Raw genomic sequence first — 17,786 nt, 5'->3', positions numbered from 1 at the left:
CAGGAAATTATTTCATCCACTAGTTGCCGCTGAATTGAGAGCATTCTTGAAATGCATTGATCAAGCGCACACCCTGAGAGCCAAACCAGCACCGTATGATCTTGAGTCAGGCGCATAACCACTGGGGTGACTAGGAGTCTTAGCTCTTGGTATGTAAGTTTTGTCAAGTTATGAAATGAGTTGGTTTTCAATTGTGAGTTTGTTTTCAATGTTTCAAGAAGCTTCAACATGCAGTCGAATGTAGAAAAGTAGTTTCAATAGTTTTCAAGATGAGCAGTTTGCTCCATCTCTCATTATGTCTCGTTATGGGTTGCAGTTTCAAGATTGATTTCAATCTATTTGTAGTCTATTTGTAATTAAGGCTTAAATTCATCAGACCGGTCTTACTCTTTTGTTCCAATGCGTCAAGTTGGGAGGTGTAAACGCAATAAACTACTACGAAGAATATAGATGCTGTTCTCTGTTCATATCTACTGTTGCCATGCTTGGGATGCCGTTGCACTGCTACAAGCTGTATGTGGGTGGCCCATCTTTAATAGTGCCGCTACAGGGATGTCAACTAAAGGTACCTTAAAATTCAAAATCAAAATTGCATCAGCCTCTGGTTTGCTTGTTGGCAACGCCTCTGTATATTTATTGCTATGGTTTGGTCTTACCATCTGTTCTGGAATAGTATAAAATCAATATTTTTTTGTGGTTTTAAAGCAGTTAACATGCAAAGCTATAGTATTGTGGAGTATTTTACTGGTTGTGATGGACATAAATGTGGATATTGCAAAAGTCCTGACTCATCTTTATCCCAAGGTATGAAATTTTTTTTGTGATGCAACTTAGTTTAACAAATTTATTTTCTTTTAATTCAAACTAGTAGGATCTATTACAGGAATAGTATAACATCATCATCATCATAATCCATCGTCGGTTTGTTCCCCACTAGTGGGGGTGGCCGATTGTTTCCGCGCAGCAATTGTTTTAATCCCTTTTCTCCATTTCACCCTGTCCCTTGCATCTTCCTCCTTCAGTCCGACTTTTTTAAATTCATCCTTCACTTGTTGTTTCCACGTTCTTCTTGGACGACCGCGTTTCCTCTTCCCATCCACCTTTAGATCTAGTGCCTTTCTAAGAAAACTTCCTTCCTCCCTCCTTATCACATGTCCATACCATCTTACTCCATTTGCCCTTGCCATTTGGTCTATGGTCTCTCTCATCTCAAGCATATCCAACAATTCTTCAGTCCTTTTTTCCTTTCTCGTTTTCACCCCACACATTGCTCTCACCATTGACCTTTCTGTTCTTCTCAGGATTGCCAGTTCACTCTCTCTCAATACCCATGTCTCGCTACCATATAGCATTGCAGGCCGCACACACCTCCGATATACTTTTCCTTTCATCCTTAGTGAAAATTTTCTGCCATACAACATTTCCCCACATTCCCTGAACTTTGCCCAGCCCAATCTTGCCCTTGTTGTCACCGCTGCTTCACATCCACCACTTCCATTTATCCGATCACCCAGATTACAGAAGTCTGTCACTGTTTCGATGCCATGGCAGAACTCATCATGGCATGGCAGAACAATGGTTTGAATACAATGAATTCACATTAATGTGTGTATATACTTGTTATATTTGTGAGAATTAGGTGATTATAGTATGTCAAATTGATGGAATGGGTACCTCAAAGGAAGAGGCTATATTTACCTTATATTGTGAATATTGTCTCTATATTTAAACCTGATTGTACTGTATTGGTATCAAGCACATTATAACGTCTGCATTTTGTCGCTTCTACCTTTTTGTACACCGCTGTTATGTTTGGCATATAGGCTATTGTTTTTTGTTGTGGTGGTCAAAAATAAAAACAAACTGGACTGACTAAGCTATTTTTTAAACAATATTATTACTTTTTACAGCCATTAAACTAACTTGCTGCAAAAATGTAGTGCATCATAACAAAGATCGCATGCAAGTTTGTTCGGAAAATATTGGATACATTCCTGTACCCAGAGAAATTGTGAAATTTCAGCAATTTAAAAAAAACTTCAACTTTATTACTCATATTTGAAAAAACATAAACAATTGGGCTGTAGGCTGCTTAAATTAAAAATTCACCACAAGAAAGCAGTAATGACTGAGTCGCTTCAAATTAGAATAGTTTTAAAAAAAAGCACTTCCCGTGATCATCGGACTGATATCCTTTGGAATACCAACCCAAACAACAGCATATGAGCCATCAATTTTGTTGAAAACAAACTCTTCAGTTTAGAAGTTATACAATACACGAAATTTTTTATTATTGTTCTTCTTTCATGTTATATTTTCAAAGAGAGGGTGAAAGAAAAGCATACGTCATGCTCGAGTAGACGTGTGCATATACTGTAGTCTCAGAGGCTGTATTCACAATTTATGGTAAGAATAGCCACTGTGCACCTTAAAAGCGATACAAAAACAAAATTGTTATTACCTTGTTATAATAAATACCGTATTCGTAATGAATGTGTGCATATGATGTCATCAAGCTGGAACTTGCGTCTTGCTGTTTTTCAAAAACTTTTCAAACAAAATCAAATCATGCGTGTTTATATATATAATATGTTAATTAAATCTAAGTTGATTTCTAAATCATCCAAACATGGTAAGTTATCTTTTCTATTATTGTTTAGGCATGTGGGCGCATAAGTTGACAGTGGAAGATTATCAAGATCTCATAGATAGAGGATGGAGAAGAAGTGGTATGGTATAATGTTTAATTTGATCATTTTTATCATTATAGTGTGGCTGGTTGTATAACTTATACACATATACATATTGAAGTATTATTAATTCGTTAACAAAAATGTTATTTATTAGTAGCCTATCAAACTACTTTTTTAATAAAATTACATATAGGTTTTCTTTTTTATGTATGATGTATAAACTTTTAGGAAAATACTGCTACAAACCTAAAATGAATGAAACATGCTGCCCCTTGTATCCTATACGATGCCATGCAGCTAACTTCAAGACTTCCAAATCACAGAAAAAAGTTGCCAAGAAGATGCAGCAGTTTGTTCAAAATGGAGGTGTGGCCAAATTTGTAGTTTTGGATATTTACGTTATATTTTATGCAATTTTTTATGGTTTTGCGTTTTAGACCTTCATATCCTTTTTGAATTTTGTGACTTTCCTTAAAACTATTTTAAAAAGTTTGAAGTGTAATATTTTGAAAAGTGTTTTCAACTGTCTGCATCTTAGTAATCGTTGTTAAATTTAATAGTTGACGTCTTTTACTTTATGTCAACGTGCTTTGCGTGCTTTTGCTTAATTTTATCAATATTTTCACACTGTAAGTGTAATTTGTTTATTGCAATGTCATATACATATAACATATTTACTAAGATTACTTCATATTTTGTGGGACAGGTCCAGATGATACAAAAGCACTTGCCTGTTCTGAAAAGCAAAGATCACAAGATCAAGGTAAACGACAGTTATGCCTCCTTGCTGTAGTTTTGTTTGTTTTTCAATTTTGGATTCTAAAATACTGTGAAACAAATGTTGACAGCAAAGACTATTCCATGTTAAATAATGCTGTATGTTTTTTTGAATTGATCAATTTTCAGAATTTTCTCCTTACTACTGTGAGTGGAGATGAAGAACCTAAATTATACATTTTTATGTTCTGCAACAAGTCAAACAAGTGGTGTGTTTGCACTCTCATGTACTTGCTTCAACCAATATGTCAGGTCGTTATCTTTGCCCTTACATTTTATATTCTTACAGTTTCAGCAACTGCAGAATCTTCTTCTAGAACTCCAACTTCTTCAAACGATCAACCCACTTCTTCAAAGCAGCCAAGACAAGGTGACTGTGTTTAAAAATTTAAACTTTCTGCCATGCTGCAAAGAAACGAGTAGAATGTATTCCTGCTGAGACAAATGTTAATTATCGGTTCTTGAATTACAAATCTATGTAAGCAACACCCAACTGGGTTAGAATGAGTTGGGTGTTGCTCAGACTTCGCAGCCACCCGTTGCAGTATCCACACATTCAGGCGCGGATCTAGGAGTTTTTTTTTTTCGGGGGAGGGGGGCCAGAAAATTTGAAAATCAATTAAAAAGAAAGAAAAAGATAAAACAGATATGAACAATGATACTACGACATATGCGATATGCTATATAATAAAGGCCAGTGGTTCTCAACCTTTTTGTTTTGGCGGACCCCTTTGGTACCTTTGAAGCGGTCGCGGACTTTAAAAAAAAAAATTGTCTGAAATTTTGTTATATTGCTTCTATAATGATGGAATCAAATGTTTCATAAGTTTCGAAGTGGCACACTTAGAAAAATTTGCTGAACTCGCAACGCACTAATGACGACTGATGACATTGACGAAGTTATGTTATGAGCTTTATGCTGGCATACAGCATTGAAAATCAGCAATCTACATGTTGATTTGTAGTTTTTCAATAAATTTTTATCAAAAATCAGTAGAATTTTGCCACCGTTACTAACAATTTCTCCCTTTTTTTTATTTCTAATCAGTATTAATTCGTTATTATCTTTGTCATTGCCAAGCTGTGAGTGGCGATAGACTGCTGACTAACGTTTGCATTTCTAAGTTAAGCATTGATCAATAGACTGCTGTCTCAAAAGAATTAAGTTGAACAAAGCCTTATTAAAAAATTAATTCATTTATATGATATTTTTTTAGTGAAGAAACCAAACCTTTGAACTTTCAAAGGACATCGCACAAGTTCGTTGGGAAGTAGTTTGAAAATCACGGTATTGTGCGCGAAACGGTCTACTTGTTCACTTTTCTTTCTTCGGTCTCAGTTTTCAACGACTTGCAAAATGAAGAGAAACAATATTTGTGCACTTTTGTTTTATTAATTCAGTTTCTTCTCTCTAGTGATAAGCAAAAAAATGAATAACCGTCCTGTAACTCAACCAACTCAAAACTGATGCATTTTTCTCAACCTAGTCAAAAAATGAAACGTGTAACTTACAAAAAATGTGAGATCATCTGAAGGCAAGCGCGAGACTAATTTAGTTTCTCGCGCGGGCTTGCGGTGATCGAAGCCAAACGTCACACCAGCCCTCCCCCAGATGAACCATGTGATATTCCAAACAAAAATGGTGAATCGACAAAACATATGTGATGTGCACAAATGAAATCACTGGATGAACAGAAGAGATGACCATGGTACTTTTGCACGAAAGAACAAAGTACTTCCATTACATATCACTTTTTTTGCTACGGACAAATTGGTTTCTTGGGCGAATTACATAAATCACTTTTGAGAACGTTTTTTGTCCTGCGAATCAGCAAGAAATTGATGTTTAATTAACACATGCTAAAAGATACAGTATTTCTATCAAAACCCATGACTTTAAATAATCACTAAAAAGTAACAATCTCATATTACAAAAATAATGATGAACTACATGAGCTTTTGCAAAAAACGCAAAAACCTTCAGACAACATAAGATTACACTAAGTCAACATGAAATCTAACTACCCAATTCTTACTTTAGCTAACATGCTATGTAAAGGATGCAGAACACAATGTAAAACAAAAACCAACGCAATATATATAACTACTGTAGTACTGTGACACAAAATAGCACTGACATCAAAAAGCATCTTCAATCATTGAAGTAAATCCTTTTTCAAAAAAGAAAACTATTTTCTCTGAACTTTACTTTGTTAAAATGTGTATTTGTGTCAGGGTGTACATATAACAATGAATTTTTCAACAAAATCTAATCACAAAGCATCAGTTTTGATCAGCAACATGCAAGTTGGATGACATTGCTTTATGTAGAAGATTTCCATTTGAAACTAGCATAAATTTTACCATAAGACATACAATTGTATGTCTGTGGTACAACAAAGGAACTCTCTTCCAAAGCTTATCATATTACCATAACATCTCTAATTACAGTACAGTATGGTAAACATTTTAAAGCATAAATCTAAAATAAATCACATGCATCCATCAAAACCATCAGGAATGGTTATAAAAGACATTTGAGGCCTGAACTCTTGAATTTTAAAGAAAAAACTAAACAAATTTATCAACTCTTGATTACCAATAGAATGAATAAAGATAGAATGTTTCGTTGTTATCGGGGTTTACCAGACAAATTGATCCACCAACTAAGAACGGCCATGCAACTTTCCTGCAGAAAGAGAAAATATTATTCAGGATAACATACAAATAGATTAGGGTTTGTATCTTGACGGCGGTACAACCACGCGGCCAGCACGCGTTTGCACAAAAGCCTGCCAACTATCCTCTTCCAGAGAGCCTGGGATTGTTTGAGCATTGTTGCCGTCCTGCCCGTTGCTGACATTCCGTTCTGGTTCATCTGGTGGTTTATAAAAAACTTTCAGTCTGTCGACAGAAACTGATTTTTCTTTGCCGTTCATCGAAAGTATAAAATACTTTTCATTGCGCTTGAGTACTTCGTATGGTCCGCTGAATCGGGGACGTAGTGGGACCTGTTGGTGGTCGTTTCTAACTATAACATACTTGCAAGTCCAGAGGTTTTTGTCCACATATGAAGTTACTTCACTGTGAACGCGTGGAGGTGTAGGGCGGATGCTGGCGAAGTATTCTTTTAGTTTGCGAACGAATTGGTGAGTATCCACAATCTGATTCGGGGATTCCCTAAATTCTTGAGGCAACTTCAGTGTTTCACCATAAACAAGTTCTGCAGGTGAGCATTCTAATTCTTCCTTCAGAGTGGTACGTATCGTCAGTAGAACGAGAGGTAGATTTTGATGCCAGGTGTCTGGATTCTTTTGCATACGAAGGGCATCTTTAAGCCTTCTATGGACAATTTCGACGATTCCGTTGCTTTGAGGATGGAAGCTTGTTGACGTAATATGTTTTATTCCCAGGAATTTCATAGCGTCATGCCACAGTTGGCTGATAAACTGGCCGCCACGATCTGAGGTTATGGATGACGGCACCCCATAATATTGGATCCAACCATGTAGAAATGCTTCGACGGTTGATTCCGCTGTAATGTCTTTCATCGGTGTAGCTGTGTACCAACGAGTGAATCGATCGATGACCGTAAGCAAGTATCGGTAACCGTTGCTGGGTGGAAGTGGACCAACAATATCGATATGAATATTGGAAAATCTACGAGACGGTAAGGTAAATTGTTGAAGCTTTGCTTTATTATGTCTAACGATTTTTCCTTTTTGACATGCGGGGCATGTTTTAACCCAAAAGGCGATTTCTTTCTTCATGAGGTTCCATACAAATCGTTGTTGAATTAACGATCGAGTTGCGTTCACACCAGGATGTGATAAGTTATGAATCTTGTCAAAAACAAGTCTTTGAAAATCGAGAGGAATAATCGATCTTACTTTTGGCATAGACGTATCGCAGATCAAGGCCACATCGCTGTTCTCAAGAGGAAATTCCTTCAGTTTCAGGTTGGACTTTTCTGGGTTGGTTAGCACTTCACGAATATAGGCGTCTTGTGCTTGAGCTTTCGCAATTGCAACGTAGTCAATTCCTTCCTGTCTACACATAACATTGTTAATTTCGATACGTGACAGAGCATCTGCAGTAAAATTAGCTTCTCCTTTTATATGCTGGATATCATTCGTGAACTCCGCAATGAAACTCATTTGTCGTGCGCGCCTTGCAATTATGGGGTCAGATCTGGAGTAAAATGCAGCGACTAGTGGCTTGTGATCAGTGAATAAGGTAAACGTCTTACCTTCCACCAAGTGATAGAAGTGCTGCACGGATAAATAAGAAGCCAGAAGCTCCCTATCAAAAGTAGAGTACCTTTTTTGTGTGTCATCTAGTTTCCTGGAGAAGAAAGCAATTGGTTTCCAGGTTTCATCATGTTTTTGTTGTAGAACTCCCCCTATGGCAACGTCACTTGCATCCACCTGAATACTTGTTGGCAAATTATTGTCAGGATACACTAGTAGTGCTGCATTTGCTAACAACTCTTTACTGTTTTCAAAACATTCTTTAGTTTCGTCAGACCAAGAAACAAGATCCTGGTTTTTGTTTTTGGGCTTCTTCAGCAGGTCGTATAACGGGGCTAAATATTTTGACAAATTCTCCACAAATCTGTGATAGTAGTTGATAAATCCAAGATATGAACGCAATTGCTTACATTTTTGAGGACGAGGATAATCTTTGACCACCTTTACACGCTCTTCTAAGGGAAGAATTCCGTCCGGTGTTACGATATGTCCAAGAAAGTTGAGACGTTGCAAACCGAATTCCGACTTTGATGGATTAATGGCTACTCCAAATCGGTCTAAGCGTTGGAAAAGTTCTTCAAGATGACGTTTGTGATCTACTGCAGAAGAGGAAAATATTATTAAATCGTCTATGTAAGCCATTACATTGGTTAAGCCTTGCAAAACATGATCGATGAATCGTTGAAATGTAGCACCCGAGTTTTTAAGACCAAAGGGCATGGACAAGTATTCGAAAAGGCCGAACGGGGTTGTAACTGCAGTCATCGGAATAGATTCCTCCTCCAGCGGAATCTGATGGTATGCCTTAACCAGGTCGATCTTTGAAAATATTGTTGAGCCTTGTAACCTGTGAAACAAAGTTTGAATTTTTGGGACCGGATATTTGTCTTCTACTGTCATTTTGTTTAACTGTCTGTAATCACCACACATCCTGTAAGTAGACCCATTTTTGCTTGATTTAGGGACCATATGTAGAGGACTAGCAAAAGGTGAATCGGACCTTCGTATAATGCCGGCTTCCATCAGATCATCGATTTCCTTCTGAGCATGACGAAACTTCTCGGGAGTCAGAGGGCGTGGTCGAGCAGAACAGGGGTACCCATTAATCACTATTTTATGCTTAATTCTCTGCTTCGGTGGGTCTTTGCGGTTTGGAGGTCTGGTTAGATCAGGGTACTTAGCCAAAATCTTCATAAAGTCGTTTTGTGGAACAAATGGTCGTGGAGCTTGAATGTTGCATATCATCTTTTCCACTAGATATCCGAAACACTGTTGCTCTTGATCTCTCAAGCATTTTCGATCGAAGTCCAGCGATAAGGAAAAGTGAGCCAAAAAATCCACGCCAATAATATTATGGGACACATCTGCAATCATAAAAATCCATTTAAATGGTTTAGTAGTACCGATCTCTATTGTCATGGAACGGTACCCGTAGGTTGCGATGGGGGAACCATTGGCAGCCGCCAAAGTACGATCAGTGATTTTATACTTCCGCTCAGTTTTACTCGGTTTCACCACTGAAATTTCAGCACCCGTGTCGATAAGAAATAGAGTTCCGGTACGTTGATCTCGAACATGAGGAAGTGGGCTTCTGCCTTGATTCTCCACATCCGCCACTATTGACGTGGATTCCATCCGTTTCCCTGGTTATATGCTCTTGGACGCCATTCGCATGGTGCTGTGCATCGGAATGCTCTATTGCCGAATCTCTGATGATAAAAACATAATTGATTAAGATTTTGCCTTCCTCGTGACTGAGGATGGTTGTGCTGGTTAAATCTAGGTGGGCGAAAATTGCTCGAGTCCGAATATCTATGATGAGGTGATTGGCATTCAGAGGTTGAAGGCTTATTAGAAGGTGAATGTTGGTTTAGAAGAGTTTCCATTTTCTCCTCCAAGTGACTAAGACGAGCTTGAAGGGTTCTTCGTTCGTTTTTAGCTATGGATTCGCTCAAAGCCGTATTTCCTGTAGAAGCGGAGGAAATATTATGAATTCCGGGTGATGGAGAGATTACAACCATTTTATCCGCGGCTTCCGCTAGCTGTTCCACGGAGGATTCAGTCATGGTGCACAACGAGAGGCGGATGCTTTCTGGCATGCGTAGTATGAACATTTCTTTTAGCATGCTAGGGGAGATATCTTTTCGCGCTAGAGTTGCCTTTAAGTGTATTAATAAGTCTGAAGGCCGTCTGTCACCCAAGTGTGTTGGATTGAATAATTCCGCCACCCTGCTACTCATTGATGGTTCAAACCTGTTTAATAAACGAGATTTAATGGAATCGTAGGTAGGCTCTTCAAACAGTAAATCCTGGATAACTAATAAAGGTTCCTCAGTTAGATGTGTTACTAATATATCTGTGCGGATATTTTCGTTTGTAATGTTCCAGAATTTTAGCCTGAGTTCCAATGCGGCAAACCAGATGGAAGGATGTTGTTTATTAAAATCTATGAAAATCTTTCTTCCTGGTTGGTAATTCAAAGAGGGTGTTTGTTGTTGAGATGCTACTGGTTGAAATGGGTCAAATGTGAATGGATCAGTAGCGGGATTGTTTGATTTGAAGGGAATCTTTTGAGTCAAAGGGGGATGCGAAAATTTGTAATCTGGTAGGCCTACGAGTGGTAGGTTACCTGGTGTTGTCGATCTTGATGCTCCTTGTTTCTTGTTTATCTCGCTTCCCATTGTGGGGCTTCCCATTCCCATTGTGAGTTTTGCTCGTGACCTAGTGACCATCTGATGTGACGACGCCAGGGTTGCCGTTCCTTCCTTCCTGCCAGTATATCGTAATTGATCGCACTCCTGTTATAAACTGAACTGTCGGGGTCACCAATGTGCGCGAAACGGTCTACTTGTTCACTTTTCTTTCTTCGGTCTCAGTTTTCAACGACTTGCAAAATGAAGAGAAACAATATTTGTGCACTTTTGTTTTATTAATTCAGTTTCTTCTCTCTAGTGATAAGCAAAAAAATGAATAACCGTCCTGTAACTCAACCAACTCAAAACTGATGCATTTTTCTCAACCTAGTCAAAAAATGAAACGTGTAACTTACAAAAAATGTGAGATCATCTGAAGGCAAGCGCGAGACTAATTTAGTTCCTCGCGCGGGCTTGCGGTGATCGAAGCCAAACGTCACAGTATTACATAAATAAAGCACAATCAACCAATTTTTAAATTTCGTAATGTATCAATCATGCTGCAAACTCTGAAACTTTCACGGACCCCCTGAAATCGCTTCGCGGACCCCCGGTTAAGAACTACTAAAATAGACATTAAAACAGCCATTTTCATCAATTGTGAATGTTTAAAAATTAAACTTTACTGGAATAAAAATTGCTAAGCATGCAAAGTTCAGTTGTTTTAGTAAACTTGAAATCTGGTTTAAAACTCTGTATGCAGTGTCCATGACCAATTGGATATTTGTATTTTTGCAGGCATATGCGGTAATTGATTGAAATTATAATGAAGACTAAAAATTATAAAACAGCCATTCAAGGTTTCAGATTGTTTCAACTGACGTCATTTGGTTCAATGTTGGTTTCAGCTGAGTCAGCTCCAACAAATAATGCTATTAAAATTAAAATGTATTTGAAGTTGTATGAAAGAAAATAACGGAGTCTGATCGATGGATCATTTCAACCATAATAATAACGAAAAATTATCCTCTCAACCCCCTCCCTGGGATAAGTTAAGTCCGTCGTGGGACTAATATCAGCTGTTAGTTAGAAGCATATCAAACGATTTGATGCAGAAACATACAATTTCAACAATTCTTCACAAAATTTCGGGGGGGGGGTAGGGCCCGGGCCTCCTGGGCCCCCCCATAAATCCGCGCCTGCACACATTCTACGTGATCGTTTGTATTATTTGACTTTGCTTAATGAATGTGTGTATTTATACTCGCAACAAAATAAACGTCAATCAATCTGTTTATTGGTCAGGTTCTGCTTGGTATCATCATCGTACGGTAAATCATACCAATTTAGCTGTCATTGAATTCATCGATATATGCAAGGACATAGTGCCACTGTTGGCAAGCTACCGTTTTGTAGGTAGTGCAGGTTAAACAATGTTCTATTTTTCAAGGTGTTGGCGCTGATCCTAGTCGACCACCGTGTAGAAAAGCAAAGCAGATTCGTACGGAAAGAAAGATGGAAAAGTTGAGAACCAAAGGTTAGAATTAAGAGAAATAAATTGAGAGAAATCGTCAATTTCGACAAAGTTGTGATTTTTCTCTATATAGCTTACGTTGTTTGTTTCTGAACTCTGTATTTTGTTAAAATATCTTCACTTTTCTTTGGATTCGTCCACAATTGGTTAACCCCCCAAGATGGGCAAAATTGTATGAGGCTATGGACATGTACGAAATCTGAAGCCATGAAAAATATTCCTCGGTGTGCGACGTACGTTCTCCAACCCACGTTTAGATGTTGTGTTTCTAAACTGTATGTGCATTGTGAGTTAGAAGCCGACCTTATTTGATACCCAGCTGCGTGTAGCATGAGAAAAATTAGATTTTTGTGTACAAATTTTTTCACCAAAGACAAAGCGTTTTCAAAGATTCGCGTTTCATAGCACAGGCCGGTTCCATTGTGCTGGGTATGTAGTTTGTATAGAATTTCAAGAAGACTTTAATCCCCGATTCGCTTGACTAGGCACTTTATCTCTCGTTTACAAGTTTTTCTGAGCTCCATTATTTCGAGTGTTCGCCGGTTTGCCTAATACAATATTAGAGGTTCAAAGTTTTTTTTTATGTCCACACTGACACACAGTTTCGTTGCATGATTGCTAGTTCTAGTATAGTCATTAGACTTCTTAACAAAACTACAAAGGCATGAATCCAGAAAAACGTTGACGATGAATACATGTCATGCCTTTGTTTATCAAGTTCCCAAACAGCCTTTAGCTGTTGACCTGATATCATTACCATCAGGTGACCTAGCTGCAATGCGGTACTGCTTTGGCTTAACGCACAAGCAGCTCCTGACTACAATTTTCAAAGTTTCCATTTGACAATGAAGCTGAGGCATTTTATTGGGAAACTAAGAAAATAATTTGCGAAATTTTTCTACTTATTTTCTATGCCGCTCATACAGTATTTTATTTCATTGGGATCCACCAATTTTTTCATATTTTTAAGTTACTAAACTAGTACTGAATGTGTAAATTTTGTATTATTGTTTAAAATACCTATATTACTTTAGCTTAATAGTTACGGCACCTCTACAGGACTAGGTTTTTCGAATCGTTTTTCGACGACGGCAGACCAGTGTACGCTCGGTTCTGTCACGTCATGCTAACTCTGTTGTGGGGATTCAACGAAATTCCCACAACAGATCGTTAGTAAATAAATGGCTCGTGATTGTAGGGCGCGCATGCATTGATTAAAATTTAAATATAGTAGGTTATTCATATTAAATTATAAGGGATGTACCACGAACACGCTTGAACATATTATGCTGATTCATTTTGCGAAGGAGGTGACATGCTGAGGTGTAACATCATATGCTGCAGCTTCCGTTCGCAATTTTGTAGAACATTTTGTTTGATACAAAAAGCGTAAGCTGAGTCGCCCACCTTTAAAGGCACTCGTCGCATTTCCTTTTAGTTTCTTGCGTAACGTAACGAAATACGCATTCGCTCAGGCAAGGTGGTTTAAAGTCACGTTCCTCGATCGAAACAATATACTAGATTCGGTTAAATGGCAATGCATTGTGACATCACATGCAGAATTGATTGAAAATATCACCCAATCAAACTCCGAGTCGTACCAGTTAAGTGATCTGATGTCTCTAAAGAAAGCAAGGAGATTTTAAGTAAGCCGGCAAGACTGACTTTGAATAAGCTGTTTGCATTAAGTCACCACATTTCCCATATATATTTTCGTCGACGTCAAATCGTGAAGCTTTTCGGGGCATACTTGAGTACCGTTGCAGCACGTGGTGAAAAAGCTCTCTCTCAGAACATAACTAAGCCTGAAATTATGTCAGCAGTTGTATTTACAGGTGAATCCGCCGTCAAACCTCCAACTGCCCCTTCACAAACCATGCAAAAGAGTTTGCGCGATCACTTGCCACACTTAACGCAGCTTCCCAATGGCAAGCACAGGCTAGAGGTGCGGTATGATCAAGGTGCTTTCCCAGACAACAAAACCCGTAATTTTTACATTGATTCAACGTCTGCAGACGATGTATCTATGTAACAATGACGGATTTTGCTGTCTGGGCTGTGTCGTCGTATGCTTGTGTGATCCTTTGCTTTAATTTCCATGCGTTGCTTTTGTTTCAAAGATACGAAAACTTTCATACAAGATGACAAAACGCTTCGTCTGTGAATCTTCCCTGCAACTTTTTTTCCGAATGTGATTTTTTTAACTCTTTCAAAAGGACTGGTTTTAAAGTCGTAATCTAGTGCTGAAAAAAACATTGATAAAAGGTGTTTTTACTAGGTCAGACTGGTTCCTGCCAGTATAGAAAACGAAGAGTTTTTACGAACCAAAAACGAATCGTGGACACTGTACCAGAAATACCAATGCAACATTCACAAAGACACACCCTACGATTGCAACGAGCACCAGGTCTGGCAGTCTCACTCTCAATCGTTGTTAAAATAATGTCTCGCTTAAGTTTGTTAAACGAATAGTAATTTGTAGAAAACAACTGAGGCCATTTTTTAAATCTTGCAATATTTTGATGACAGTTGGATGTATTGAGAACTATGACCCAAAATTGCGGCTGAGAATCAGTTTTTTGCATGAATTATGTTCACTCGCTGAGTGTTTATTTTTTCGTGTAGGTTTGTGATTGACAAGGCAGCTAATCTTCAAGCACGTGGTTATTAAATATCAAACCAAGGCACAGCCACGCACTTTTGATTGGTTGACGTCGGTTCTATGTCCTCTCGAGCGTGGGTAGATGTTCTTACCTCTCGCCCACGCAAGTTTTTATAAATCTTGGTGTGCGTTGATTACGTATTGTTGTATCTCCAGTTTCAACCGATCTGTTTCTCTAACTTTTAGGCAGTGGGCATTGATATCTGTTTGCCTTTGTGCTGTAACAACTGCCATGACCATCGTTTCAATTGATTATGTTATATTTTTCAAAATTAAACCGACTCAAGCATTGGGAAAGTTCTTGGACGTTAATATGATGCATATTTTTCTTGTTTCAGTGGAATAGATTCCTCGTGCAATCACCATTGGAGGTAAGCCAAAGTCATTATTTATTGTCGTTGAATCAATGTAATTTAACGAGCTTTTAACACTCAACGTGGAACAACAGCAAACTAATCCTAATATGCAATTTCTAGTTCGACGGCAGCGGGCCAGGAAAAGGTTTCGGGTCTTTTCATAACCAATACTGGGTCGACGACAAGCTGATAGCTGTTGGAGTCGTTGATGTGCTGCCAAAATGCGTCTCCTCTGTCTATCTGTATTATGACACTGATTATGACTTTCTCTCGATGGGCGTCTACTCTGCGCTTAGGTATTGCTAACATACTGAATGGTTTGACTTGATAACTATTAAGAAAATATACCTATGTCATACTGGTATCGCAGACAGAAAATCAACCGTTTTTTACATTGATTCAACGTCTGCAGACTGCAGCTGTCTGGGATGCTGTTTGGTTCTGCAGTATAAAAGAAAACAAAAACCTTTTTAAAATTTGGTCGATATGGCAAGTGTACTACGCTTATTCATTGTCTCAAAAACTATGCTGTCTCTGTTTTCTTGGTTGTATTCATGTCACCACAAGTTCCAGGAATAATATGGGTCGTGAAGACATGTACAGGAAGCATGTTGGTTGTTCGCTCATTGTTGACAAGCAGCGGTTCCGATGCAACACAAAAAGATATTTTTCCACGCAGAAAATTTTTCTGGCATCTTTTGTTCTATTTTTTTTTGCCTTAAACAGTAAAATACAACGGATTGACAGCAAATTAATTGAATTGAATAGCATTGTTAAAAAAATAAATCATAACAAATTCAATCGTTTTCAGAGCAGCACAGGCTTTGATTTTTTTATCCAGAAAGTTTGTGTTTTGAAGATATTGCAGTGCAAGTTTATATTCGCTTAACTCATTGCCAAACCACTTTTGTAAAGTATGTCTATTGTTTCATCCATGGCGACCTTTATACAAAGGTCATGTAAACGCGTAGCTAAAATCGTTACTACAAGTTGATATTAGAGTGGTAGTAAATAAATATAGTCTTTCTGTATATTTTCTGTGATTTTGATCTACTTTTGTGCTGTTATTACCAAACCATAGACTACAATTTGGCTCTCGTGCTGGAAATCCAAAAAGTATTTGGCAGCACTGGTAATATAGAAAGATTTACCTTTTTTAAAAGTAAAATTTGGAGTTTTACGGTGATTTGAGATTCAGTGATCACACTTTGGCAATTTGGATTCTCAAAACTCTTATTTCAAAGGGATATATATATATATATAAAGTGAATTTAACTTAGAGCTCAAAATCGAAATTACATCTGCTTTTAGTTCGCACTTTGGCAAGTCCTAGTGTGTATATAGGTCGCTATGGTCTCAGCAAACGCACATCCTCTTTCCAGTTAGAAAAAGAAAATGTTGTAGGAAGGGTACGGGCTGCGATGAGATCAATTAACAGCTTTTGATTGTATGTTTTGCCTCATGTAGTCCCTTTATTAAAAGCCGACAATCCTCTGCTGAACTCGTATTCACGCTTATCCTTTTGGTAAACAAATTACTGCTGAGAGTTCGTTCAGTTGCCTTTCCTCGAGATTGTTTAATATTAATTAATATAGTTTGTTTTCTATCCAGTGAAATCCATTTTGTGACTCAACTGCAGCAGCAATCACCTTCCCTTGAGTACTACTACCTCGGCTTCTACATCCATTCCTGTCCGAAGATGCGATACAAGGTTGCATACAAGCCATCAGATCTTCTGTGTCCCGAGACATACAACTGGGTACCAGCTCATTTCTGCATGGCCACTTTAGACAGTCAGTCTTATGCAAGACTCAATGAATTAAACGGTGAGAAATGAGACGTTTTGTTATCACTGCTTGTAAAGTCGCACTTATAATTGCGAGTTTTCGTAGTATTATTTTTACTTATAAAGCCTAAATTTTGTCATACAGAGGGATTACCCGATGCTGTTGACAGTGAAGGAATTATTGACAGTTTGGATGACGTCAGATGCTTGTATCGTCGCTCAGTGGTTGATTACGGAAGGTACAAGCGGCACAAATATTCGCGCCGTCTCGGTCGAGTGACTCCAATTGACGTAGAAGCGGAAGACAAGCAAGTAAAAGAATACGTGTCCTTGGTTGGGAGAACGTGTGCCAAACGCATGCTGCTCTACCGACCGTCCGACGGCGATTAATCCCGGGAAAGAGGTTGCATGAAATTCACTTTATCAAGAAGGCAGTAGAAACGATTATGGTTGTGCCCTGACTATTTTAATTAATCTCAGCTTTTTGAAAGAAAAATAGCCTTTCCCTCTTTTTATCGTTTAATTTCTCATACTACCTAGCCAGGGTCTCTTTCAATAGTTGTTTACTAGGATAATTTTTTTGTGTCTGACTGCTGAAGGTGAAGTTACCCAAGCCTCCGCCTTGTCGTATGCCAGTATTTAATTTCTCTCTGAACCTCTAGTGGTGCATAACCATTCACTCACTATGTTATTTTGGCAGGCAATACGCGGTGTTCCCACTACAGGCAACGATTTTCCAAATTGTGCATTGAAATGAACACAGCGAAACTTAATTGCTGTTGCGCTGCCTGGATTGCAATTCAATAATATTTGATTACTATACATAATATATATATTTGTTTTTATTCTTTACGCAGTGAAACATCATTCAATTACAAATACGACCATAACAGTATAGAACAGCCATATCCGATCTAAATGCATGACGGGGCCAACTTTTTAGGTTTGGGCTAAAATCAGCATCACCCAACGTCTGAGAGTTTAATAATCTGATTATACTACACCTTAACATTTCACAAAGATTGTTCACAAAAGCAGTGTTTCTACCGTAATTAAATTAAAATTAATCATGGTAAACAAAGCAGAAACTTAATG

At 38.1% G+C, this 17,786-nt stretch overlaps 1 protein-coding gene across 2 annotated transcripts; it reads left to right on the top strand.

The window, feature by feature from the left end:
- The first annotated feature begins 712 nt into the window (after nt 1–712).
- LOC145776929 (arginyl-tRNA--protein transferase 1-like) lies at nt 713–17,386 on the top strand. 2 transcript variants are annotated; one of them, XM_082588170.1, is made up of 12 exons: nt 713–804; nt 2,661–2,729; nt 2,922–3,059; nt 3,400–3,456; nt 3,760–3,840; nt 11,804–11,890; nt 13,723–13,832; nt 14,166–14,294; nt 14,888–14,920; nt 15,026–15,201; nt 16,517–16,731; nt 16,837–17,386. In XM_082588170.1, exons 1-12 carry the CDS (start codon nt 714–716, stop codon nt 17,079–17,081), a joined length of 1,431 nt encoding a protein of 476 aa, XP_082444296.1. In that variant the 5' UTR covers nt 713; the 3' UTR covers nt 17,082–17,386. The 2 variants fall into 2 exon arrangements, with proteins under 2 accessions (XP_082444296.1, XP_082444295.1); XM_082588169.1 differs by having other exon boundaries at nt 13,711–13,832.
- The last annotated feature ends 400 nt before the right edge of the window (nt 17,387–17,786 follow it).

This window comes from Aplidium turbinatum, chromosome 9 (genome assembly GCF_918807975.1).
Source record: "Aplidium turbinatum chromosome 9, kaAplTurb1.1, whole genome shotgun sequence".
NCBI classification, from domain to species: Eukaryota; Metazoa; Chordata; class Ascidiacea; order Aplousobranchia; family Polyclinidae; genus Aplidium; species Aplidium turbinatum.
Note: the sequence above shows the minus strand (reverse complement) of the source record. Positions and strands in the feature narration are given on the sequence as shown.

Coding starts and splice junctions, on each gene's coding strand:
- LOC145776929 (XM_082588169.1), top strand. CDS start 714: ATGCAAAGCTATAGTATTGTGGAGTATTTTACTGGTTGTGATGGACAT. Junction 3,060..3,399: donor GCAGTTTGTTCAAAATGGAG/GTGTGGCCAAAT, acceptor TTTGTGGGACAG/GTCCAGATGATACAAAAGCA. Junction 11,891..13,710: donor GGAAAAGTTGAGAACCAAAG/GTTAGAATTAAG, acceptor TTATGTCAGCAG/TTGTATTTACAGGTGAATCC.